The sequence below is a fragment of the Plecotus auritus genome (genome assembly GCF_963455305.1).
Source record: "Plecotus auritus genome assembly, chromosome: 6".
NCBI lineage: Eukaryota > Metazoa > Chordata > Mammalia > Chiroptera > Vespertilionidae > Plecotus > Plecotus auritus.
Genome location: NC_137773.1, coordinates 82,194,522 through 82,221,019, shown reverse-complemented (window position 1 = coordinate 82,221,019; position 26,498 = coordinate 82,194,522). Strand labels below are relative to the sequence as shown.

The following is a 26,498-nucleotide window of genomic DNA, read 5'->3' as shown; positions in this document are numbered from 1 at the left end:
TTGGCAAAGTCCTAGAAGCAGGAAGAATTGACAGAGCTCCCGTTTTATCCCCAGCTTTAGACGCAGAAAAAGCAGAACAATTTCTCTAGGAAAATAAAATCAGAAAAGAAAGCCCTCGAGTCAGGGGTCACACCCACCCTCGGGATTGTGGGCATGTCATTTGTGGTCCTCAGATTGTGGGTTTAAATGGGGACCTGTTTCCTAAAGTGGGGGACTAGGTGATGGTCTTAGCAGTTCCCATAGGGTCAAGGTGCCCCCATCTTCAGGCTCAGTCCTCATCCTCACTGGCATAGACACCGGCTTCCCAGCGTTCAGCTTTGGCATTCTTGTGGCGGGTCACCCGCGTGGCTTCCAGGACCTGCAAGAGGAGGTACAGAGTCCCCATTAGCGTCCTAACCACCCCCCTCCTACTGCCAACTCATAGGATAGGCTTAGAACAGGGGCAAAGCAGGGCCATCCCCTCCTCTGTTTCAGACCTTCTACTTCTACTAATAGCACCAAGGGATGTGCTAACTCATGCTGAGCTCTATAGCAGGGGAAATATATGGGTCTGGCTTTGTAGGCTCGGCTCAAAGATGGCCCCAAATATATTCCACAAACCCACTGAGGTAGTTGGCTTTCTCCACACTCTCAGATGAACCCCTCCCTCAAAGAAAACGCCCTTGTCTTGGGCCCAATCTGGTCCAAAACCTTCATCATTTGACAAAGAAGCTGCAAGTGCACCCATTTTGCACAATCTGTGCCCATGCAGGCATCACAAGCAGATCAGAGCAAAATCCACCGCGGGAAGACACTGCCAATCCAGGAGCTACCCAGTGAAATTTCCACATCCCAAAGAAAAGCTTTCGACGGCCCTGGTGCCATGGGGCGGGGGCACAGACAGGGGAGGAAAAGAGAGTCCTTGCCCCCAGGAGCACACTCACCTCCGAGTTGACGTGGTCCAAGGGGTTGATGCCGGCATACTACAGGAAGGAAACATACCTCACCCTGGGCCTTCTGGCCCTGCCCCACCCCAGAGCCCGCCTGGAACTCGATGCAAAGTCCACTCAGTCAGCCCTTGAGGCAGGAGGGAAGGTGTTCCATGCCCACACGGTCCTCTGAGTGCCCCTTGATTACCACAGATTCAGCCATCCACCATGCGGTTCCTTCATGCTACCTGCGCCCCCGCCCTGCCCGCCCCCCCCCCCCACCCCGTGCAGCCTCAGGCTACCATTTGCAGTTTTTTTCTCTTTCTGTCAACTTCAGCTTAATAAAGACAGTCACTATTTATGGAACTTTTCCCATGGCCAGGCCCTGCTGTAAGGCTCGGAGATGGCTCCTTCCATGGTGATTTCACAAAGGAGGAGAGTGAGGATCAGAGAAGGGCAGGGATTTGTCCAACATCACACAGCAAGCAAGTGGCAGAGCTGAGAGTTGAACCCAGTTCACTGTGCCCAAACCCATGAGGCCAGGCTGTGAGTTTCAGGTGGGTGAGGCTGGAGTTGGTGTTATTCTCCATGGCGCCCCCAGTACCCCACTCAGGGAGGAGATGGCCTCATAGTTACAAGTGTGTGGTATGCATTCAGGCCTGGGTTCAAGTCCCAGCTCAGGAACTCATGGGCCATGCGACCCTTGACAGGTCTCGCTCCACCTTCCTGTCGGAGGTGTCAGAACTCAGCCAGGCCTCCTAGGGGATGGCCAGGGTTCTAGACTCACCCACTGCTCCTTCTTCTTTCTCTGCCCAGGAGTAGCCTCCGCAGGGGCCTCTGCCGTCCACACCAGGCCCGAGTGCAGGTGGATGGGGGTGAAGAAGTGTGACTCGGACACTGAGTAACTACCTGTGGTGCCTGCGGGGGGCAGGGGGGAGGACGGAGCATCAGGGAGGGTGCCATAGACCCGTGAAAGTAGAACATCTATCAGACCAAGGCCTGGGAGACACAGAACATCTGGACCACTTAAGGAGACAGGTGAATGAACAGACGTGCAGGGCAGAGAGTTTGTCAGGAAAACAGATAGAATGACCAAAACAGCCAGTCAGAAAGAACTGGACAGATGGATGGGCAACCATGCCAGGCGAAAACATTAAAAGTGACACAGGAGCCCTAACCGGTTTGGCTCAGTGGATAGAGCGCTGGCCTGCGGACTGAAGGGTCCCAGGTTCGATTCCAGTCAAGGGCATGTACCTTCGTTGCGGGCACATCCCCAGTAGGAGGTGTGCAGGAGGCAGCTGATCAGTGTTTCTCTCTCATCGATGTTTCTGACTCTGTATCCCTCTCCCTTCCTCTCTGTAAAAAATCAGTAAAACATATATTTTTTTAAAAAAGTGACACAGGAGATCTTTCATCTGACAAAGAGGAACAATTGAACAAGAGGATGCAGTATCTGTAAACCTTTTATGCACCTAATTAACAAAAGCTTCAAATCCATAAAGCAAACGCCACAGTGCAAAGTTGACATCTCTCTCCAAAATCTACAGTTTACGGAAACATACAGGCAGAGAGACCAGCCAACTGGGGGAGTGGACAGAGTCCCCCAGATGTCCCTCCACTCTCGGTCCCTCTTGATACCCCAAACTCCACCTCTCCACCCTTCTCTGCTCCAATCTCTGAGACCAGATCGAAGTAGCCGTTCCCGCCCAGACCCTTCCTCACCCGATGCCCGGGAGGAGCTCCTGGAGTCCTGGTCACAGTCGGGCTGCTGCGGGGAGAAGACCTCGGGGAAGAGAGCATTGCGCCGTTCCTCCGCCACCTCCTGCTCCCGCCTCAGGACACTCTCCATCTCCCGCTCCAGCAGCTCAGAGGATTGGGACCTTTGTAGCCTCAGAGCTGGGGCCCCGGCCACTTCCCAGCCCCAGATTCGGGGGGTCTCAGCCTTCTGGGGCACATCTGGGACCCTGAACCGCAGGGGACGTAGGCGGAAGTACTCCCATCGCACGACACCCCTGTTGGCTGGTGGGGGTCCCCTGGAGGGCTTCCAGGACTCCTGCTTTGTGCCAAAGGGTTTTCTAGAGGATTCCGAGAGATGCCTCTGAGACCCTGAGGCCTTTGGCAAGGCCACCGCCTTGGCCTCATCTGCAGAGAGACCGCTAGGCTTGCTGGATGCGTGGAAGGCTGGGAACTGTTGCTGGGGGGTCCCAGGGCTCAGGTATGGCTGGTAGGCATCAGGGGGGATGCGGTTCACCTTCCTCAGCTCTGGAGTTGGGTTGGCCGCACTAGTGTCTGGGGCCTGGCCAAGGATGGAGTCTGAGCTCAGTGCTCTCCTGAGTCCAGGCTGGGGGCCCCCCGATTTGCAGTCGGGCTTGGACCCCCAGCCCACCTGCAGGCCCTCCCGCCGGTGGTTCTCCTCGCGCTGTGTCTCCTGTGCCATGTCACGCTGCACATAGAGCGAAGGGCGCCCCCTGTCCCGCCGAGGGGCCGCCGTCAGGCTCAGCTTGGTCAGCAGAGGCCGGGTGGGTATCTCCACCAATTCCTGGTGGCCCACGGCCCGCCGCAGCCCCCTCTGCTCCCGCAGAGCTGCCTCGCGCTCCTGGGACAGCCGGATCTCCCGCTCAATGGGTGTCTCCTTGGGGGCCTCCAGTGACTCCGCTTGGGACTGGGCACCAGGGTCTTCCATAGCCGTGGGCAAACCGCGGACCCTCTTCTCTTCCATGACCACCTCCTTCGCCTGGGGCTTGACCGAGACAGCATAGCCATTGGTGAGGAGCGGTTTGTTCAAGGCCTTGGGGGCCTGGCTGATCCTGGGTGGGGCACACTCGGGTGCCTCCCTGGCTGGCGGGGTCTGAGGGACCCTGGCATTTGCCTGCTCCAGGCTCAGGAACTGCTGCCTCGCTGCCAGGAAGTTGATTTGCTCCCTGTCGACCACGTTTTCCTCCAGGGGTATGAACTGAGGTTGTCCAGGGGTCCTGGGGCCCCCGTTGTCAGGGGTGCCATGAAGCGTGGCCACCGTGCCGCTCTTCCTCACTGCTTGGCCCTGGATGACTGCCCAGCGCTCTCGCTCCAGGTCCGGTGGCCGCCTGAGCAGGGCGTCCCTGGTGTCCAGGTGGTAGGCCTTCATCTCATCCTCATCGTCCTCGGGCTGCAGGGACGGCTGGCTGAGGCAGGTGCGCAGGCTGCAGGATGCCCCTGCCCTCAGCACATCCGGCTGGGCCTTGCGGTCACCTCCCCACACTATAGTCTGGTCCTGGCCCCAGTCGCTGTCCGAGGGTTCCACATGCACCAGCTGGTATGTGTAACCGGTGTCCCCATTGAGAGCCAGGCTGGCCATGCCTGGCGAGTGGGGGATGCTGAAGATGGGGTATCTGGTCACTCGGTCCATGTTCTGGGGGTTTCAGCCACCACAAGTTCTGGGGTGGAGACACTCTCAGCTCCCTGAGGATGAGAAGGAAGCACAGCCGCCAGGTAAGAGCACTTGGGGAGGGGCACAATGTCCAGTTCCTCCAAGGGCAAAGTCCTGCCCAAGTGGCCTCTGTGATTGGTTCAGGGATAGATAAGTGACCCCGCCTGGCCAATCAGAGCACCCCCTCCCCTGGCCTCCGTGATTGGTTCCGGGATGGACATATGACTCAACCTGGTCAATGACATGAAATCCTGACACTTGACTGTGGAAATTGTACCCTCTTCCTGTTCGGCTTGTTAGGTTGGTGGAATGAAACTGATAAATTCTGGGGGCCATACATGCCCCTTGTGGACACAGCCTGCTCAAGAGCAACCCCAACCCCAACACAACATCCTAAAAATGTTGTTTGAACTCCTGGATCCAGCCATACTTGAATCTCACCCCTGTACTGATCCAACAACTTGCCTCATGTATATCTGCCATTTGCAGGCACCCCTGCTCATCATCTCCCAGACACTGCACATCCAGTCTTGGGGATCCCCTGCTGCCCTAATCCTACTCCTCCCCTCCTTCACTCAGTTCACCTTGTCTGGACCCAAAGCCATCCCTGGGCAACCTCTCTGGGCTCCCATCAGGCCCTCCTGCCAGTACATGTACCTACCTCTCTCCCAGGGCACACACGTTCTGAAGTTCTCTCTGCGGTCGTTGTTGTTTTTAAAAAATATTTTTATTGATTTCAGATGGGAAAGGAGAGGGAGAGGGAGGGGGAGAGATAGAAACATCAATGATGAGAGAGAATCATTGATCGGCTGCCTCCTGCATACCCCCACAGGGGATTGAGCCCACAACCTGAGCATGTCCCCTGAATAGGAATCAAACAGCAACCTCCTGGTTCATAGGTCGATGCTCAACCACTGAGCCACGCTGGCTGGGCTGGTTGTTGTTTTTAATTGATTTGAGAGAGAGAGAGAGAGAGAGAGAGAAATATCGAGTTGTTGTTCTACTTATTTATGCATTCATTGGTTAATTCTTGTTTGTGCCCTGACCAGGGATCGAAACCACAACCTTGGTGTATCAGGATGATGCTCTAATCAACTGAACTACCTGGCCAGGGCTCTGTGATTGTGGGTTGTTGTTGTTTTTTAATAAATTGCCATTATTTTATTATTATTATTATTATTATTATTATTATTATTATTTTTGTTAGTCCTCATCTGAGGATATTTTCTCTCCTCCCCACTGATTTTTAGAAAGAGTAGAAGGGAGGGGGAGAGACCGAAAGAGAGATACATCAATGTGAGAGAGACACATCGATTGGTAGCCTCCCACATGAGACAGGGATCTTGCTTGCAACTGAGGTATGTGCTCTTAACCTGAATCGAACCCGGGACCCTTCAGTCCGCAGGCTGATGCTCTATCCACTAAGCCAAACCGGCTAGGGCAGCGGTCGGCAAACTCATTAGTCAACAGAGCCAAATATTAACAGTACAACGATTGAAATTTCTTTTGAGAGCCAAATTTTTTAAACTTAAACTTCTTCTAACGCCACTTCTTCAAAATAGACTCGGCAGGCTGTGGTATTTTGTGGAAGAGCCACACCCAAGGGGCCAAAGAGCCGCATGTGGCTCGCGAACCGCAGTTTGCCGACCACGGGGCTAGGGCTCTGTGATTGTTTTCATCTGACATTTACAGATGGTTCCAGCAGTTTTGCCTCTCGCTGAAGGATGTCCAGTGGGAAAACCAAGGCCCAGAGAGGGGCAGCAACTGGCAGAGACTTCAGCCTCCCAGACCCCACATCCTGGTTCTCTCTCCTGCACCTTGTCCCATCCCAGACAACCCAACCCCACCGCACCTCAGCCACATAAAGCCAGGATAGGCTAGGAAGGCTTGGACCTTATCCTGCTAGGCCAGGCCACACCCTAACCCAGTGCCCCAAGGAGGCCCAGAGCCGCCTCCCCGCCCCCCAAGTGTCCAGGAGCTTTCTACAAGGTCACACATCTGATCTCACATCTCTGTGGTTCCTGGTATCTCCATGGTTCCGTTCTCACTGCTTTCCCCAGGTGCTCGAGGCCTCCATCTGTCCTCAGCACAAATTCCCAAACTCTGTAGGTGCCTCCACCTCAAATCTAAACTGCCTCATCCCCCTGAAGCTCCATTTGCCTGAAGTTCCATCATTTCTGCACATCCACAGCCTCCTTAGCTGCAGACCACAGGACACCTCCTCCAGGGAGCCCCCCCAGATTGCCCCATTGTTGGCGCTATCATCTAAGCCTGGCCCAGCACCTAATGTTAGGCATCACCTTTTTACAGCTGAGAAAAGGAAGACAGGTTGTTCCCAACTTCTCAAGCAGCTCTTGTTCTCTGCCTTGGACCCTGGTTCCACCAGAGCTGCTATGCACATCCGCTACCTTTTTATACCAACTTGCTTGTAAACGCTAAATGTGGTTCTAAAAGGAAAAACACAGCATGTCCTTGAACTGGGGAAGTGTTATCAAGCAACATAAAATCGATCATGGGAACAATGTTACAACTAACAAGGTTATCTATCATGCAATCTTTTGTATATATCAATTGTTGGAACTATAATTAGAAAAACAATATTTAAAACAGCGGCTTGAATAGTAAATCCCAAGACACTGGGCTGAGCCACTGTACCAATGACAGAGCAGTCCCCCACAGAGATTTTCTCTTTGAAAGTTATTGGGGGTAAACATGTCTTTGAAAGGGGAATAAGTTTATTTAAGGCCTGTCTTCTCCCACCTATTAGCCCAGGACCCTCTCTCCCAGGGGCCCCAGGTGAGCAAGCATCTCTCCTGCAGCCCAGCCAGAGTCTGGTATTCAGCAGGAATTTAATAATGGCTGGCTGATCAGGGTGTGGTCTCTGCAAACATTACTCACTCCAGGTTCTCACGATGTGGGAGTTGGGTTATTTTAGCTGCAGACCTGGCTGCCCCTCTGGGGCTCCCCTATAGACCACAGCTTGTCCTCTGGGTCAGCTCTGTCCCCATGCCCTGGGGCTCCCTGGGAAGGACAGGTGTGGCAGGGGTGACTCAGGAGTGTTTGCTGAGTGAATAGCTGGATGTTCATTCACCAGGATTTATAACCCACAGGGCACATTAATTCCTGGAAAAGAGATCTGCCTGCCCGGAGGGTGCTGGGTGTCTCCTTCAGCTGGGGTGAGGGTGGGGCACCGCTTCCTCCTTGGCCCATTTCTCCCAGGTAATTCACTGAGGATAACAAGGGGTGGGACTCAGTCTGGGTCTTGGGTTCAAGGCCCCAGGGTCCCTCTCACCTATGATCTTGGGCAAATCTCAGCTCACCTCATCTTATTTGTTCCTCACAAGATCCTGTGATGAGGGGACCATTCTTGTCCCCCAGTTTACAGCAGAGGGAACCAAGGCCCAGAGAGAAGTTGCTCACCTCAGGTCACACAGGAGTGACAGGGAAACAGTCCTGAAGTTCAAACCCTCACTCCCAGCTGGTTGCTCTCCTCCAGGAAGCCCTCCTGGATTGCTCTTTCCCAGCCCCACCTCCATACCCATGTCAATACAAAACTGAAACAGGGGTTTATGGCCCCTGGGGACACACATTTGCTTGCTCATCACCGAAACTGGCCTCCTGCCATCAGGGTAAAGGCCTGCTGGAGAGGAGGAGGCTCAGACAGGGAAGGTCACACAGCAGGAAGGGGCTCCAGGTGTTCCTCCTTCATCACTCAATGCTACAGTCTCCCAGGCCCTGGCTGGGCAGAGCCTCCGTCCCTTCGTACACAACCGAGTCTCTGTGTCTCCTGCTGGACAGAGTCTCTATGCTGACACGAACACACTGCCCCACCCCACCCTTCCTCCCGAGTGCCCCCACCAAGCCCCGGGCCCCGTGCAGTTGTTATGTGCTGCTCCCCAAGCAAGGCTCTGGCTGGTGCTAAGTGCCTCTCCATCAGCCTCCAGGATTCTCAGAACCCACAGGCAGAGGGGGACAAGGGCCTCTCTGGCCTCTGGCCATGGTGCCAGGCAGGCCCCTCTCCTGGGGGGTCAGGGCTCAAGGTTCTTAGATTTGAGGCCAGAAGCCCAGAGTGGAGACTGAGACCTTAGCAAGGTTCAGGGATGGGCTCTCTGCTCACTGGGCCAGGGGCAGGGGGGCGGGGGTGGGGAGGGCAGGAAGGACACAGACCTCAATACTTCAGAACAATGGGATTGAAGAACAATGGGAGAACCCCACCAGCCCCTGAGACCCCAGCTGGGCCCAGAGGGGAATGGGGTGAGAATGGAGTGCCTCTCTCCCTGCTTCCCAAGGGCCTCACAGGTGAGTGGATGATGCCAACTGACACAGGAATCCCCATTCCAAACACAGACCCCACCCCATGCAGGACCCACCCCTCGGCCGTCGTTTTGAGTGCATCCTGTCCCCTCACGCCCCCAGTCTCACCTGCCAGCTCCAGGCCCCCAGTAGCCTCCAAGCCTCGGCTTCACTCTGGCGGTGCCGCCCTTCCCACAGGTTGCCAGGAGAAGGGCCCCACCCAAGGGAGGCAGGTGCACTCCCTCCTCGGCCCCACCCGGCATCAGGAAACAAAGTCCGGAGGAGGAGGGAGAAAGCCGATACCCAGGCGGCGTGGAGGGCAGGCACCATGCCCACTGCACTCTGTCCCCAGCCCCAGCCCCCAGGGCCTCCAGCCCCCGGAGCTGGAACTCACCCGAAACCTCCCTCTAGCTGCCACCTGGCTTTCCCACACCTTTCAGTGCCACTCAGAGAGGCGACATCTTGCCCCGGGTCACACAGCAGGTACATGAACCAGCTGCCCATTTCTGGGTTGTGGGGGTCCCATACCTCCATGGTGCCACCTGGCTCCACCCACCTTTGGGGCTACTCCACCAGAGTCCTTTCTGGGACAAGCTCGTCTTGCCCCCCCGTTTCTGGGGGATTCAGCGGGTCTGGGTTCAGATCCCCATAGCCTCTCTGAGCCTGTTTCCTTCTCATGAAATGGGGCCATCACACAGCTGGGAGGAGGCCCCAGGCCACTTGGATCGCACACAAAGAGCCGATTGAAGACTCAAAAGTGGTGGAAATGCTGGTGGGTGAGCAAGGCCTGGGTCCCACTGACAGATGGAGCATAGAGGCCCTAAGTGGGCAGCCGGTCCTCCCAGGTGCTCAGCTGTCCCACCCGATTCTTGGTTGAGGTGCAGAGCATGGCCAGGGCTGCAGGAAAGTCAGGCCACTGGGACCAGTGGCCAGTCTACGGGGCAGGGGACACAGTAGATTGGGCTGGGGCTCTGTCCTGCCCTTGGCTGGCTGCAGGGTCCCTCTCAACCTCAGTCTCTTCTTCCATCGAATGGGCCTGAGCCCACACCTGGCAGGCCTGCCTGGGATGAGGGTCTGAGACAGGTCCACACACAGGGCCCAGCCCAGAATGACAGCTTGAGCGTTCAACCTGGGCCAGTTCTGCCAAACCTGGGGCGCACAGCCTTGCTGTCTTCCCTCCACACCACTCACTGCACGTCCTCTTGTCTGTTTGCAGGCTCGGAAACTGAAGCACAGCGAGCGTCCAGTCCTGTCTAAGGGCACACAGTGCTGGTGGGGGCGGGGGTGAGACTGGAACCTGCCCACCATCCTTACCGCCCTATTGGAGAAACTGAAGCCCCAAATGGCAGAGACTGTCACCCAGTGTGCTGGGAGCACTGTGGAGACAAGCACCCCAATGTCCTGCTCCCAGACGGGTGGCCCACTCAGGGTTCAAAGCAATGAACAGATGGGCAAACTGAGGCCCAAGGGGACAGCGACTTTTCCCAGTGAGGTAAAATGGGGTTGCAGCCCCCATAAATGCGTCCTCCCCCAGGGCTCCATCTATTTTTCAGAGCCTGGTTCCCTATAGAACTTGGGAGTGTCTGTGGGATCCTTTCGGTTTCTTGGGGTGCTGCGAGCTAGCAAGGGGCAGCCTCACAGCCAAGGAATAAGAGAGGGGCAGGGCGGGTCTGGAACGGAGGGTTCCACAGGAAACAGAAAGCAAGTCCTGATACTGGCTGCTGCCCCTTTACCTCCAGGTCTTACCTGCCCAGGTGCTGCTCAGATGTGTTCAAGTGTAGGTGTGGCCTCCACCGATGTCCCCACCTCAGTACCAGGTGAGCTGGAGGAGTGCAGGGCCCCACACAGCCTCCCTTTAAGGCCACCCAGGCGGCCCCACCCACTCCCTGGCTGGCCACATCCTCCCGGCCCCAGAGAAATCAAGAACTCCAGGACCCAGGGCGTTCATGGGGTTTATTTGCTTCTCTGGGAAAGTCAGGAACACGGGCCTGTCACACATCGAAAGCAGAGGGGTCAGCAAGGGCACTTCAGCGTAGGCTCTCAGCTCGAGGACCTGGCGGCTTGAGGAGGGAGGGGGTCCATGCCACTGCTGGGGGCCACCTCAGAGAGGGCCTCTCCTCCCACCACCAAGGGGCAGAGCTGAGACAGGCCGGGCTGGTTTCAGGCAGCCCTTGCATGGCTCCGCGGAGGCAGTGGTGAGGGGGCTGCCTCAGCCTGGGCACCAGGAGTGGGGGCCCAGGGGAGGGGCCCAAGATGGGGCCTGGTCATCCTATAGCCTACACAGGAGAGGGTGCGTAAGCGTGGGCATGAATGTGCCTCTGAGGATGAGTGTGGCTGCAACCTGGGAGAGGTGTGTGCACACCTGGGTGTCAGCTACCCAGAGGAGGAGAGGCCCTCACCCCTCACCCCTTCCAACGAGGTGGGGGAGGCTCACATTGGGCTGGGTAGCCAATGGGGGTCTCCTGCTGCAACCCAGGGGAAGCTCCCTGCCCCAGGCTGTGGGCCCCTCCACTGCCCAGAATGTGCCAAGCCTAGCAGAGCTGGCAGTAGGCCTGATCTCTGGGGTATGGTTAAGGAGACCCAGGACTCTGGCCCAAGTAGGCTGGAGAATGGGCTGGGGCAGCCCCCTAGGGTCCTCAAATTAGCACCAGGAGGAAGGAGGGCCCAGTGAGGGTGGGAGCTCAGGACAAGAAGTGGCTCACGTGACCCTGCCTTGTGCAGGGTGCAACTCGAAGACCCTCACCGGCCCCATCCAGAAGACAGCACAGGGGTCATAGACCCCCCAAGTGGGGTGTGCGTCCTCTGGGCTCCCCCTTCCTAGGCTCCATCGTGCACTGGTCATGCCCACAGAGAGCATCAAGGGAAGGGCACATTGGGCTGGGGTGCCAGGGGGGGCCCCTGCTTTATTCTAAGAACTGGAGCCTGGTCTCCGACTGAGGCTCCCCAATGAGGCACAGCCTCACCCTAACTGCCCAGGATCCCGACACCAGTGCCTTTGCCAGGGAACCCCACTTCCAGGGGCTGAGTGGGGACAGAAAAGGCGCCCAGGACCCCTCGGCTCTCCAGTCCCTCTCTGCAGGATGTCCCCTTGGAGACCTCACTGGAGGTGGCAGAAAGGCACAGGCAGGAGGCCCAGAGGGTAGCGGACTTGCCTGGGGCGGCACAGAGGCCTGGGTCCCACCAGCCAGGAACTCTGTGGGCAAAAGCCCGTCTGTGGAGCTGCCGTGACATGTGGGGGATCCTCGTTTTGGGAAAAGTGGGTCTGTCCGTGTCTCTGTCCTACCAGGCACAGGCACACAGCTCAGTGGTTTAGGGTGTGTCAGGGTGGTAATGGGTACAGGACCCCTGTCCCTCTCTTTCCAGTGAAAGAAAACTCAGAAGGAAGATGTGACAACATAGCATGTCCTGGGGTCCATGATTGTGGGTGGAGGGTGGGCAGGCACCGGGGCCGGGCTGTGGATCTCTGTGGTGTGGAGGGTGGGGCCGGGGTCTGGGGCCTTCGGCTCACATGATGGAGCAGCATTTACAACGCTGCTTCTTCATGTCAAGGTCCTGGGTGTCGCTGGCAGGGGCCTCAGGCCCCACCTGGTTCTCTTCCCTGGAGCCTGAAGTGGTAGGGGGCTCGGCTGCACTGCCATTGGGTGGGGCAGCCTCCTTAGGCTCAGCCTCATCCTCGATGACCACCAGCTCCGCCGTGATGGTGTCCTGCAGCCCCAGCACTTTCTGGCTTTCTGCCTCATCCTCCACATTCTGGTACCCCATGAAGATCATGGTGACCGGGGGCTCCTGGCCAGGCTGGATGCCTGGTGGGCCTGACGTGGCCTCGCCAGGCTGTGCCTGAACTCCAGTGATCTCCCGCCTGGAGGGTGTGGTGGTCCGGACGGCCTCCTCAGACGTCCCCCCGGTCTCCGCTGCCCCAGCCACGGGCCCTGCCTCACTCAGCGTGACTTCATCTGCCTTGTGGATGAGATCGTCCACTTCGGAGGAGCTCAGTGGCTGGATCCCGTTCACCGCGGTGCCGTCCACGGCATGGACCACTGGTGGGGTGAAGAGAGAGAGTGAGACCTGAGACCAGAGGAAAGGCCTAGCAGGTCTGCAAGCCACACTCCAGGCCCGTGGTCGGCAAACTGCGGCTCGCGAGCCACATGCGGCTCTTTGGCCCCTTGAGTGTGGCTCTTCCACAAAATACCACGGCCTGGGCAAGTCTGTTTGAAGAAGTGGCGTTAGAAGAAGTTTAAAAAATTTGGCTCTCCAAGAACCAAGAGGAAATGAAGAAGAACCAAGAAGAAATGAAAAATGACATCGCTGCCGTAAAGAACTCAATAGAAAGCATCAAGAGTAGACTAGAAGAAGCAGAGGACCGCATCAGTGAGCTAGAAGACAAGATGGAAAAAAATACCCAAGAAAAGCAACTTCTAGAAAAAAAAATTAAAAGGCAAGAGGAGAGTCTAAGGGAACTTTGGGACAACACGAAACAAAACAACATCCGCATAATAGGGGTTCCAGAAGGAAAGGAAGCTGAGCAAGGAATAGAAAAACTCTTTGAAGAAATAATGACAGAAAATTTCCCAGATATAGGGAAGAAAAAACACACACAAATCCAAGAAGCTCACAGAGTCCCAAGCAAAATGAACCCCAAAAGACCGACGCCAAGGCACATTATAATTAAATTGGCAAACAACAACGACAAAGTAAGAATCTTAAAAGCAGCAAGAGAGAGACAGAAAGTTACATACAAAGGAACCCCCATCAGACTAGCAACTGATTTCTCAACAGAAACTCATCAAGCCAGAAGGGAATGGAATGAAATATACAAAGTCATGCAAAGGAAGGGGCTGAATCCAAGAATACTGTACCCAGCAAGGCTGTCAATCAAAATTGAAGGTGAAATCAGGAGCTTCACAGACAAAAAAGGACTAAGGGAATTTATTACCACCAAACCAGCAATGCAAGAAATGCTAAAGGGTCTGCTGTAAAAAAAAAGAAATAGGAAGTGAAGAAGTAACACAGGGGTAAAGAATAGGAATGGCGACAAATAAGTACCTATCAATAATAACTTTAAATGTAAATGGATTAAATGCCCCAATCAAAAGACATAGGGTAACGGATTGGATAAGAAAACACGACCCATATATCTGCTGTCTACAAGAAACCCACCTCAGAAAAAAAGACGCACACAGACTGAGGGTGAAGGGATGGAAAAAGGTTTTCCAGGCAAATGGAACTGAAAAAAAAGCTGGGGTAGCAATACTTATTTCTGACAAATTAGATCTCAAACTGAAGGACATAACAAGAGATAAGGAAGGCCATTTCATAATACTAAAGGGAGCAATCCAACAAGAAGAAATAACTCTGGTAAACATATATGCACCCAATACAGGAGCACCCAAATACATAAAAAAACTCCTGGAGGATATCAAGGGAGAGATTGACAGCAATACAATCATAGTAGGAGACTTTAATACCCCACTATCACCATTGGACAAATCCTCTAAACAAAACATCAGCAAAGAAACATCAATCCTAAATGACTCACTAGACCAGATGGAATTAATTGACATCTTCAGAACATTTCACCCCAAAGCCACAGAATATACATTCTTCTCAAGTGCACATGGGTCATTTTCAAAGATAGACCATATGTTGGGTCACAGGCAAAGTCTCTTCAAATTCAAGAAGATAGAAATCATATCAAGCATCTTCTCAGACCACAGTGGCATAAAACTGGAAATCAACTACAATAAAAACAACCCAAAGAAATCAAACACATGGAGACTAAACAGCATGCTATTAAACCATGACTGGGTTACCAGAGAGATCAAAGAAGAAATAAAAAACATCATGACAACAAATGACAATGAAAACACTACAATCCAAAATCTATGGGACACAGCGAAAGCAGTCTTGAGAGGGAAGTTCATAGCTCTACAAGCCTACTGCAAAAAACAAGAAACAGGGGTAATAAATTACCTAACCCAACAACTCAAAGAGTTAGAAAAAGAGCAACAAGAAAAGCCCAGTGTAAGCAGAAGGAAGGAAATAATAAAGATCAGAGCACAGATAAACGACATAGAGACCAAAGAAACAATTCAAAAGATCAACAAGACCAAGAGCTGGTTCTTTGAAAGGATAAACAAGATTGATGAACCTCTAGCCAGGCTCACCAAGAAGCAAAGAGAGAGGACCCAAATAAACAAGATCAGAAATGAAAGAGGTGAAATAACAACAGATCCCGCTGAAATACAAAGGATTGTTAAAAAATACTACGAACAACTCTATTCCAACAAACTGGACAACCTGGAGGAAATGGACATATTCCTAGAAAAATATAACCTTCCAAAACTCAATCAGGAAGAATCTAAACAGCTCAACATGCCAGTAACTATGGAAGAAATTGAAGCAGTCATCAAAGAGCTTCCGGCAAACAAAAGCCCGGGGCCAGACGGCTTCACAGGAGAGTTCTACCAAACATTCAAGGAAGAACTAAAACCTATCCTCCTCAGACTATTCCAAAAAATTCAAGAGGAAGGAACACTTCCAAGCTCCTTCTATGAAGCCAGCATCACCCTAATACCAAAACCAGATAAAGACAACACAATGAAGGAGAATTACAGGCCAATATCCCTCATGAATGTAGATGCCAAAATCCTCAATAAAATTCTAGCAAATAGGATCCAGCAGTACATCAGAAAGATCATACACCATGACCAAGTAGGATTTATCCCAGGAATGCAAGGATGGTTCAATATCCGCAAATCAATAAATGTGATACATCACATAAACAAATTGAGAGATAAAAATCACATAGTCATATCAATTGATGCAGAAAAAGCATTTGACAAAATCCAACACCCTTTCTTGATAAAAACTCTCAACAAGGTGGGAATAGAAGGATCATACCTCAACATAATAAAAGCTATATATGATAAACCCACAGCTAACATCATACTCAATGGGCAAAAACTAAAACCATTTCCCCTAAGAACAGGAACAAGACAGGGATGCCCACTCTCACCACTCCTGTTTGACATAGTACTGGAAGTATTAGCCACTGCAATTAGACAAGAAGAAGAAATAAAAGGCATCCAAATTGGAAAAGAAGAAGTAAAGCTGTCCTTATTTGCAGATGACATGATATTGTACATAAAAAACCCGAAAGACTCCATAAAAAAACTAACAGACTTAATAAATGAATTCGGCAATGTAGCAGGATACAAAATTAATGCCAAGAAATCTATGGCATTTCTATACACCAACAATGAACTTACAGAAAGAGAGACTAAAAAAGCAATCCCATTTTCCATTGCACCAAAAAAATTAAGATACTTAGGAATAAACCTAACCAAGGAGGTAAAAGACCTATATGCGGAAAACTACAGGACCCTGAAAAAAGAGATAGAGGAAGATGTAAACAGATGGAAGAACATACCATGTTCATGGATTGGTAGAATCAACATCATTAAAATGTCCATACTACCCAAAGCAATCTATAGATTCAATGCACTCCCCATTAAAATACCAACGGCGTATTTCACAGACCTAGAAAGAACTCTCCAAAAATTCATCTGGAATAAAAAAAGACCCCGAATAGCCACAGCAATCCTGAGAAAGAAGAATAAAGTAGGAGGGATCTCAATACCAGATTTCAAGCTGTACTACAAAGCCACTGTCCTCAAAACAGCCTGGTACTGGCACAAGAACAGACATATAGATCAATGGAACAGAATAGAGAATCCAGATATCGACCCAAACCAATATGCGCATTTAATATTTGACAAAGGAGGCATGAGCATACAATGGAGTCAAGACAGTCTCTTTAATAAATGGTGTTGGGAAAATTGGACAGATACATGCAAAAAAATGAAACTAGATCACCAACTTACACCATACACAAAAATAAACTCAAAATGGGTACAGGACTTAAATATAAGACGGGAAACCATAAAAATACTAGAGGAATCCACAGGCAGCAAAATCTCAGACATATGCCAAAAGAACTTTTTCAGTGATACTGCCCCTAGGGCAATGGAAGCCAAACAGAAAATAAACAAATGGGACTACATCAAAATAAAAAGCTTTTGCACAGCAAAAGAAACCATCAACAAAACAACAAGAAACCCCACTGTATGGGAGAACATATTTGCAAATGGTATCACTGATAAAGGTTTAATTTCCAACATCTACAGGCAGCTTATACAACTTAATAAAAGGAAGATAAAGGATCCAATAAAAAAATGGGCAACGGACCTAAATAGAATCTTTTCGAAAGAAGACAGAAGGAAGGCCAAGAGACACATGAAAACATGCTCAAAGTCACTAATTATCCGAGAGATGCAAATCAAAACAACAATGCGATACCATCTCACACCTGTCAGAATGGCTATCATCAACAAATCAACAAACGACAAGTGTTGGCGAGGATGCGGAGAAAAAGGAACCCTCGTGCACTGCTGGTGGGAATGCAGACTGGTGCAGCCACTGTGGAGAACAGTATGGAGTTTCCTCAAAAAACTGAAAATGGAACTCCCATTTGACCCAGTAATCCCACTCCTAGGAATATATCCTAAGAAACCAGAAACACCAATCAGAAAGGATATATGCACCCCTATGTTCATAGCAGCACAATTTACAATAGCTAAGATTTGGAAACAGCCTAGGTGCCCATCAGCAGATGACTGGATCAGAAAACTATGGTACATCTACACAATGGAATACTATGCTGCCGTAAAAAAGAAGGAATTACTACCATTTGTAGGCACTTGGATGGAATTAGAGAACATTATGCTAAGTGAAATAAGCCAGTCAATGAAAGAAAAATACCACATGATCCCACTCATTTGGGGATAATGAAAAACATTATAAACTGATGAACAAAAAAATAGTTACAGAGGCAGTAAAGCATCAAACAGACTGTCAAATTACAGTGGTAAGGTTAGGGAGAGGTGGGGGAAATAAGAGATCAACTGAAGGACTTATATGCATGTATATAAGAGTAAGCAACGGATACAAAACATTGGGGGGTGAGGGCATGTATGGGAGTGAGGTGGGGGTGGGGGGCAATGGTAAGATATGTACACATATAATACCTTAATAAAAATTTGAAAAAAAAAAAAAAAAAAAAATTTGGCTCTCAAAAGAAATTTCAATTGTATTATTGATACTTGGCTCTGTTGACTAATGAGTTTGCCGACCACTGCTCCAGGCTAAAGAGAAAATCATAGCCCACCCGGCGTGGCTCGGTGGTTGAGCATTGAACTATAAACCAGGAGGTCACGGTTCGATTCCTGTCAGGGTACAGGCCCAGGTTGCAGGCTCGATCTCCAGTAGGGGGCATGCAGGAGGCAGCTGATGAATGATTCTCTCTTATCACTGTTTCTCTGTCTCCCTCTCCTGTCCTCTCTGAAATCAATAAAATATATTTTTTTAAAAGAGAGGAAACCATAAACCAAATTAGATGGACAGTCTAAGCTTCCTGTTGGGATCTGTGGGCACAGCCAAACTGGAGTACACAGGAAAATTCCTGGGCACAAAAGCACTTGTTATAAACAAAGAAAGACTAATTCAATGAGTTGCAGGGATCCTTTCTTCCTTCTTCTGGTTTATGTGGTTGATCCTGAATTAATTTTAGTTCATTCACCCAGTCTTGTTTTCCTGTAAATGCCCAAAGGCTATACCTTCTCCTCTGAGTTCAGCTTTGGCTGCACCCATGTATTAAATTTACTTTGTCCTCTTTCAAGTTTAAATATCTTATAATTTCCATTTTGACTGATTGTCTCTCTAAGCCAAGATAAATTACAAAAGATGTTTTTAAATATTGGGGAGTGAGGGACTGTGATCTGGGGATACAGCATAAGATATTATAGACACCTTTGCAGTTCAGAACATGGTCACTTTCTGAAAATGTTTTACCTGTGTTTGACAAGAACATTCATTCTCCATGGGGCAGAGTTTTATTCCTGCAATCAATCTTTTTCCCCCAACCCCCTGCAATCAATCTGTGAAATGCATTTTCCAAATCTCTCCAACCTTCCTGCTCCGTGTCTCTCTGATCTGTCACTTTCTGAACTGTGCTGCAGTCTCTAAGGATGGGGTTTCAGCACCAAGAGGAGTCCCAGCCACAGTTTGACGCCAGCCCTAGATCACAGCCCTAGAAGCATAGCTGCCTGGCTGCCTGGGGAGGGAGGAGGGACTTACAGAGCCTAAGGATTCACTCCTCCCTGGCCAAGGGTCAGGGCTCCGATTTCTGGCTTCTGGCCAGACGGAAAGTGCTCTCAACTTTCAGTTTCCAGAGAGGGAGTGGGGGGGGCATCCCACACTTCAAGGCCTCAAAGTGACTTTGAGCTGGAGGCCCAGAGGATGGGTATGCCCAGTTAATACAGAATCAAGCTGAGTATTTCCCAATGGCCATTGCCCCAAGATAGGAATCTGAGCCCTCAGCTGCCATGGAAGTGGATCACCTTCCCATTGCTAAGCAACGAGAGTCCAGTCTGGGGGGTCCTGACTCCCCAGGGGCTGGGCCAGGCTGGGCAGAGTGGCCATGGTGAGGATCTTCTGCTAGCACAGAAATCTTTGCCCCTCAGCCTCATGCAGTCATTTCTGCCCAGACCACACAGTTGATGAGAACTGGACCAGAATCCTACCTGGGTCTATACTCAAAAGCAGCAGTCGCCAACCTTTTGGACCTCACGGACCACCAGTGGTCCATGGACCACCGGTTGGTGACCGCTGCTAAAGCGTGGCAGAGCTGGGCTATAACAGGACCCCCATGATAGCATTCTGGACACCCCAGAGACTCAAATAACAACTAAGAACATGAGGCTTTGGAAATCAAAATGACAGTGGAATGTCACTTCACACCCAACCAAGAAAAAAACACCACATTAACATGTCAAGGATGAGGAGAAATTGGAACCCTCATGCACTGCTGGTGGGAAAATAACATGGTACAGCCACTGTGGAAAACACCCCAGCAATTCCTCATGAGGTTAAAGAGTCCCCATATGAGCCAGCAATCCCACTCCTAGGTATTTGCCCAAGAGAAATGAAATTATTCACTCACACAAACTTATAAAACCGTAAGGTGGAAACAACCTAAATGTCCATCCACGGATGGCAGGATAAGCATAATGTGGTCCATACAAACAAGGGAATATCATTCAATCATAGGATGTGAACATGGATGGACCTTAAAAACATGATGCTTCATAAGAGAAGCCCAACACAAAAGGCCACACAGTGTGCGATTCCATTTATGTGAAATGTCCAGGACAGGCACATCCACAGGGACAGGAAGTGGGTCAGTGTTGTCAAGGGCTGAGGGGCAGGCAATGATGGGGTTTTTATTTGGGGAACAAAAATGTTCTGGAATTAGTTAGTGAGGGTGTACAACGTGGTGAACATACCCAAACCCACTGAATTGTACACTGAGCACTTCATATACCATTTCCTTACAAGGGAAATGTCTGTGGACATGCTAATGGGCTCTAGAGCTGAATTGTATTCACCTTATACTTGGCTCAGGGGACTGGTCCTGTGAACTCCATTCCCTCAAGAAAGCTAATGTTTGCCTTGATTTTTTTTTTTTAATATGGAATGCTTCACGAATTTGCATGTCTTCCTTGCGCAGGGGCCATGATAATCTTCTCTGTATCGTTCCAAATTTAAAAAAATTTTTTTTAGTACATGTGCTGCTGAAGCGAGCACTGCTTGATTTTTTAATGTACCTTTTAACATGTCTTCTTAAAACATTTTGTTTACTTAAGTGGATTTGTTTTCTTTTACTAGTATCACAAAAACGTTGCCAGAACTCCCCCTCCCAAGGGTCCTTTATGTATATCCTACCGCTCGTGCCAAAAGTGAACAAAGATGTTTATGAAACTGCTCTGTGGCCTGACCAGTGTGGCTTAATGGTTGAGCATCACTCTATGAACCAGGAGGTTGCGGTTCAATTCCCAGTCAGGGCACATGCCTGGGTTGCGGGATCGATTCCCAGTAGGGGATGTGCAAGAGGCAGCTGATCAATGATTCTCTCTCATCATTGATATTTCCCTCTCTCTCTTTCTTCCTCTCCCTCTCCCTCTCTCTGAATAAAATATACTTTTTTTTAAAAAGAGAAACTGCTCTGTAAATACTGATGGAGTGTACAGTTTAAATAAACATTTTCCTTATTTAAATAAGAGTGAATTTGATGGTAAATGAATTATATTCTCACACACACACACACACACACACACACACACACATGGACTTAGGCCTTTTGCCCCAGCTCCCCTGCTCCTCTGTGTTCCAGTCTTCCTAGTGGGTGTCTCCCACAGCCTGTTCCCCTCCCAGTCACCAGGGGGACCCTAACAAACAAATCAGATCTCATTGCCTGCTCACCCCTCCCAAAGTTCTCTAGTTTCCTGCCTCCACTCTGTGTCAGTCCATAGGCTCTTCTCAGTTCCTCTGGTCCAGCAAACTCCATCCCACCTCAGGGCCTTTGCACGTGCTGTGGCCTCTAACAGGTGCACTGTTCCCCTACACCAGTGGTCGGCAAACTGCGGCTCGCGAGCCACACGCAGCTCGCGAACCGCGGTTTGCCGCTCTGTTGACTAATGAGTTTGCCGACCACTGGATAGGGGCTTAATCACAAAGAACAACAACAGCCTGTAATTATTGGAATCAAGAGTCTAGGTCAGTGGTCGGCAAACTCATTAGTCAACAGAGTGGCAAACTGCGGCTCGCGAGCTGCAGTTTGCCGAACACTGCACTACACGGTGCTGTGCATCCAATAAGCTCCTGTTTACCTCCCCTGAGCATCCTTCCCTGGCCCTCTGCTGCCTGACCAGCTCATAGCCTCCTCTATCTTTGGGACTTTTTGTAGCCTCTATCACAACAGTAATTATTTCAATAAGTTATTTGTGAGCTCAGGATTGAAGGGCTTGGCTCACTGACCAGGGAGTCCCACTGGGGATTTGCTTCCCGGGCCCAGTCTGGCACCTGGTGCTTAGTCAGCCTTCAAGGCAATGAAAGAAGGACTGGGCCATGGGTTCAAGCTCTAAGCAACTGAGGAGGCTGAGGCCCTGTCCCTGAAAGGCATCCCTGTCAAGTCAGATGGGGGTCAGGCTCTGGCTCAGGCAGTGAGAAGGGGTTTGGGGCAGGGAGTGGGGGTCTCGTACCTTTGGTCTCGTCCTCGTAGACCTTGACGCCCTGAAGGAGTGGCTCCCGAGGGAGCGAGGTGGTGCTGGACAGCACCCGGGTCTCCCCGGTCACCTTGTCCTTCTCCACCGTGATCTCAACCGAGTACATGGCTGGCACGAGAGGCACGGGTTATGCCATGGCCACCCGCCCAAGTGCCCCCCGCTGGGCTGCAGCCAAGCCAGGGAGGGGAGCTGGCAGCACAGAGTCAAGCAGCAGGGACACCTTAAGCGCAGAACTCTCCAGCTCAACATCCTTCTGTGGCTCCCCAGTGCCCTGGCTGCAGGTCTGTATTCCTGCACTCCACACGAGGCCCATTCTTGCCACCCCACCCTATCTGGGAAGCCTTAAACTATCCCATTTGCTCCGAGGAGAGAGTGTGTAGAAGGAGGGCTGCCTTGCCCATGGTCACAGCTATAACAGGAACTTGGGTTAACAGGCCAGACCCCTGCATTACCTGTCCACACCTCTCTTTATTTTTTATTTATTTATTTTTAAATATATTTTTATTGATTTCAGAGAGGAAGGGAGAGGAAGAGAGAGATAGAAACATCAATGATGACAGAGAATCATTGATTGGCTGCCTCCTGGACGCCCCACACTGGGGATCAAGCCTGCAACCTGGGCATGTGCCCTGACCGGGAATCGAACCGGTGACCTCTTGGTTCCTGGGCTGACGCTCAACTGCTGAGCCACACCTCTCTTTAGTCGACTATGGAATCTGTCCTCATCTACCTCTATGAAGAATGGATCATTTCCTCTCAAAACAAGTGAATGTCATTACCCCTTAGGGCCACTATTCCATGCCCAGCATCTCATCCACTTTCTGTGGCACTCATTACCACAACACTACACGGGAAGACTGAGTCCTGGCACTGACCCCCAAGGACCTCACCCCAAAATCCAGTATCACACTGCCTCCCTCCACCCTATCCATGGGAATCACCACGTCCAAGAACCCCTCCCAATCTGCCCCTCACACCTGCCCTCCTGGGTCTTGCTGCCCCAGTAAGAGCAGCTCCCACCTCTCCCTCTCTCACCCTCTACTCTGTCCATCAGAACACTTCTCACCCCCTCTGCAACCCACGGTCTGTTCTCCCTAAAGCCACCAGAGGGCACCTAAGAGAACTCGAGTCAGGTTTGGCCTTGGCCTCCCACAGCTTGTTTTCCCTCAGCCACCAGAGGACGCCAGTGAGCACCCAGTGGGCACAACCCTGCTCTGCCCAGGGCCCTCCCTGGCTCCCATGTCAACGGGACCCTGTAAGACCTGGCTGTCACCTCCATGCCCTCAGTTCGTCCCTCTCCCTCACTTATTCCACTGCCACAACACAGCACACCAGTCTCAGGGCCTTTGCATGTGCAGGGCCCTCCACCTGGACCACATTTACCCCCGATGTCTGCATGCCTTGTTTCCTCACTCCTTTTGGGTCCTTGCTCAAATGTCACCTCCTAACTTTGGCCTCTCCTGAACCCTCTTATTAAAAATGTCCCCTCTTCAACTCCTCATGGTCTGCCTTATTTTCTCTGTAAACTAATTTTATGGGCTGTGGACCCATCAGCATACCAGCTCCCCCAGGCTGTGTCACTCAGCAGGGGCTCAGTAAGCACTTGTTGAAAGAATGAATCAATGTTATTTAATCTCATGTCCCCACACAGCCTAACACCCCCATCTGCAGACACAGTGTTGGACGGGACGTACACTGCACGAGATTGCCAACTGGGGACAAGTGCTGGCCTCCGGGGTGGCCTAACTGTTGTCCTGAAGATACCCCCTTCTTCTCTGGAAAATAGTACCCTCTGCCTCCTGCCGCTGGGGCAGACCTCCACCTGGACCCTGCAGGAGACCCTGGACCTCTGCTGCTGCCTTTGCCTTCCGAGTGCTGTTACATACCAGCCACCCTGCCCCTAAGAGGGCCTTCGCCTCCCGTCTCGCCCCAATAATAGCAGGAGTAGCAAGAAGGTTCTGTGACTTTTATGACTTTTATGGTTCCCTGCCAGGCCTTAGGTGTGAGGTCACTGCAAGTCCACCCCTCCCGCGGGTGGAGACTCAGGTGCCAGGTGTTGGGGGGCAGAGCAGGGATTTGAACCTGACCTCGTAGAATGCTTAGCACTAGCCCTGTCTCTTCCTGCTTCCTAGAAGGCATGCCTGAGGCCCAGCTTGGTCCCCTCCAGAGACAGGGCACTCACGCCCTCCATGAGGCAGCCTACGTGTGGAGGAGGAGGATTACGGTGTGTGCGTGTGTTTGAACATGTGTGCCATCCCCTCGGGGCTCCGGGAGCGAGTGGCGTGGTTAAGGGAATGGAAGCTGTGAGAAAGTGACGGGTTAGAGCAGCCATGCAAGGGGGCCCATCTTCTTAGGGAAGCTGGACCGGCATGTGACCAAGGAGCCAAAGCAGAGGCATCGGCCAGGCCCTACCCCAGGCTTGGAGCTACAGCCTTGGTCCATCCACCACCCCCATTACCACAGGCTCCCCAGGGCCGACACTCGGCCCAGGACAGCAGCTGGACGTGGGGCCCGAGGCTGGGGGCTGACCTACCTGCCTTCATCATGGTGGAGCCTTCCACCGTCCTCACAGGGGTGTTGGAGACTGGCTTCGCTGCTTCGGGAGCAAAGAGTGAAGAGAGAGATGAGGGTCAGAGGAGAGATGATGATACAGACCCCCCAGACACCAGGACAACCACCCAGACATCTGACGTCCCCAACACACGGACACCTCCTAGGCACACTTGCCCAGATACCTGGCCCCTCCCCTGGCACGCACACACCCGGACCACTCCACATGCCCCAACTCCCAGGCACACATGGTACCCCTCCCCTCACAGAACACACATCAGCCCATAGTCCATTTCCTGTCTCTTGGCCCAAGTGATTTTCACAAAATCCCTGAGAAGCCTGCGTAGATTTTTTTTAATTATAAATTTTTAATTCCCCAGTAAGACAAGGAGACTCTCCTTATGAATAATTAACACAAAAGAAATCAGGCCAAGACACTCTGGCCACCACCTTCATTTCTAGCTGGTGATTCTCCTTCCATACTCCCCATAGGAAAGTAGACAAGTTTAATGTATATTTTTAAAATATAATTTATATTAAATAATTTTAATATAATTAATATATTTAATTAACTATTATATTTATACCTAAGCATATACATGTCAAATATTTACAAGTGTGTATATTATACCTATAATAATTTGGGGGGGAATAAAATGGGTCCCAGAGTCCAAATTTTGGGCTTTTTTTTTTTTTATCTGTTTCCTGGACTCTTGTTATTTTATTTTTATTTATTTATTTTTTTAAAATATATTTTATTGATATTTTACAGAGAGGAAGGGAGAGGGATAGAGAGCTAGAAACATCGATGAGAGAGAAACATCGATCAGCTGCCTCCTGCACACCTCCCACTGGGGATGTGCCCGCAACCAAGGTACATGCCCTTGTCCGGAATCGAACCCGGGACCCTTCAGTCCGCAGGCCGACGCTCTATCCACTGAGCCAAACCGGTTTCGGCGGACTCTTGTTATTTTAATGGTCCCTGATCTCCAGGACAGCGGAGACCTTGTTCTCCCCACGAGCCTCTCTGAATTCTCATCCCCACAGATCCCATTTTATAGATGTGAAAACCAAGGCGCACACACACACACCACCTGCCAGAGCAAGTGGACAGAGAGGGTCAGCCAAGGCCAGACACCCTCAAGTGGACAGGATGGACCCACAGCATCAACTCCAAGGCTAAGACCTCACCCAGTCACAGCCCTGCAAGGCCTTGGTTTCCTCATCTATAACAGGGTGCGTGTGGGGAGTACTGACTGCTGCAACTCCACCCGAGGGATGTTGTGAAAACTAAATGCAATGGTGATGAGGGTTTGGGGCCAGGCTCCAGTCGGGCTCCTTGGGAATAGTAGCAATAACGGTCTTGTTGCCATTATTGTTACTTATTAGCAACAAGGCACTCTCCCCGCGTACACCATCCCCACTCTGGGCAGCAGAGTGTGCTGAGGCTCAGCCAGTCCCTTCCAGAAGCATACCTTTGGGTGTGCCCACTGGGGTCTGTAAGAAAGAACGGAGAGGGGTTAGTGGTGCCCATGTCCCCCTCCCATTAACCAGGGCCCCACCCATGGGGGTAGGAGCCTGGGAAGGTCTGACTCAGCCGTGACCCCACCTCAGGTGCCATCTCCTCCTGGACCCATCCCCCACCCATAGCCCTGACAGCCAGATGTCCCTGCCCAGCTCAGCAGTATCAGTGGCTCCCTAGTGCCCCAGCATCCTTTTTGACAATGCCCTGGGCTCTGTGTAAGCAGACCCGTGCCCACCGGCCTCTCCTTCCTCCATCTCTGGCTGGCTTCCCTGGCCTCCTCATAGTTCCGTGGACACATTCCTGTTCTAGGGAGGGCCTTGGCGTGTCCCCTCTACCTAGGAAGGCCGTTCCCTGGATTTCTCTTGTCTGGCTCCTCTCTCAGCCCCCTGACCACCCAATCCAAAGGCAGTCCCCCAAACACACTGCAATCTCTCAAGTTAGTTAATACTGTATATGATCTGCCCGGCCAGTGTTTCTTTATTTCCTTTTTTTTCCCCCAGTCAGTTTCTGTCTTTGCCCCCCTAGCCCCAGAATATGGACATCATGAGGGCAGGAACCATGCCAACAGTCTACGCTCAATCAATCTCACTGAAAAAGTCCCCTCTCATCCTGAGTCTGCACCTGGAGAACTCCTA

The 26,498-nt window shown here is 51.3% G+C and overlaps 2 protein-coding genes across 3 annotated transcripts in view; both read right to left on the bottom strand.

Moving 5' to 3' along the window:
- Window positions 1-268: 268 nt before the first annotated feature.
- Window positions 269-10,507, bottom strand: MISP (mitotic spindle positioning; the record flags this gene model as incomplete). Its single annotated transcript, XM_080674047.1, is given in 7 exon segments — window positions 269-358; window positions 924-962; window positions 1,696-1,826; window positions 2,631-4,302; window positions 4,304-4,346; window positions 10,354-10,477; window positions 10,480-10,507. Coding segments are annotated over 7 exon segments (2,127 nt in total).
- Window positions 10,508-10,541: 34 nt separating this feature from the next.
- Window positions 10,542-26,498, bottom strand: part of PALM (paralemmin) — a 30,132-nt gene continuing 14,175 nt past the window's right edge. The window contains exons 6-9 of one of the 2 annotated variants that reach the window (XM_080671951.1): window positions 25,814-25,835; window positions 24,322-24,384; window positions 21,765-21,896; window positions 10,542-12,644 (exon numbers count right to left, since the gene is read on the bottom strand). In XM_080671951.1, coding sequence (XP_080528077.1) covers window positions 12,112-12,644; window positions 21,765-21,896; window positions 24,322-24,384; window positions 25,814-25,835 — 750 coding nt within the window. In that variant the 3' untranslated portion in view covers window positions 10,542-12,111. The remainder of the gene's footprint in view (window positions 12,645-21,764; window positions 21,897-24,321; window positions 24,385-25,813; window positions 25,836-26,498) is intronic. The other variant, XM_080671952.1, reaches the window with a different exon arrangement.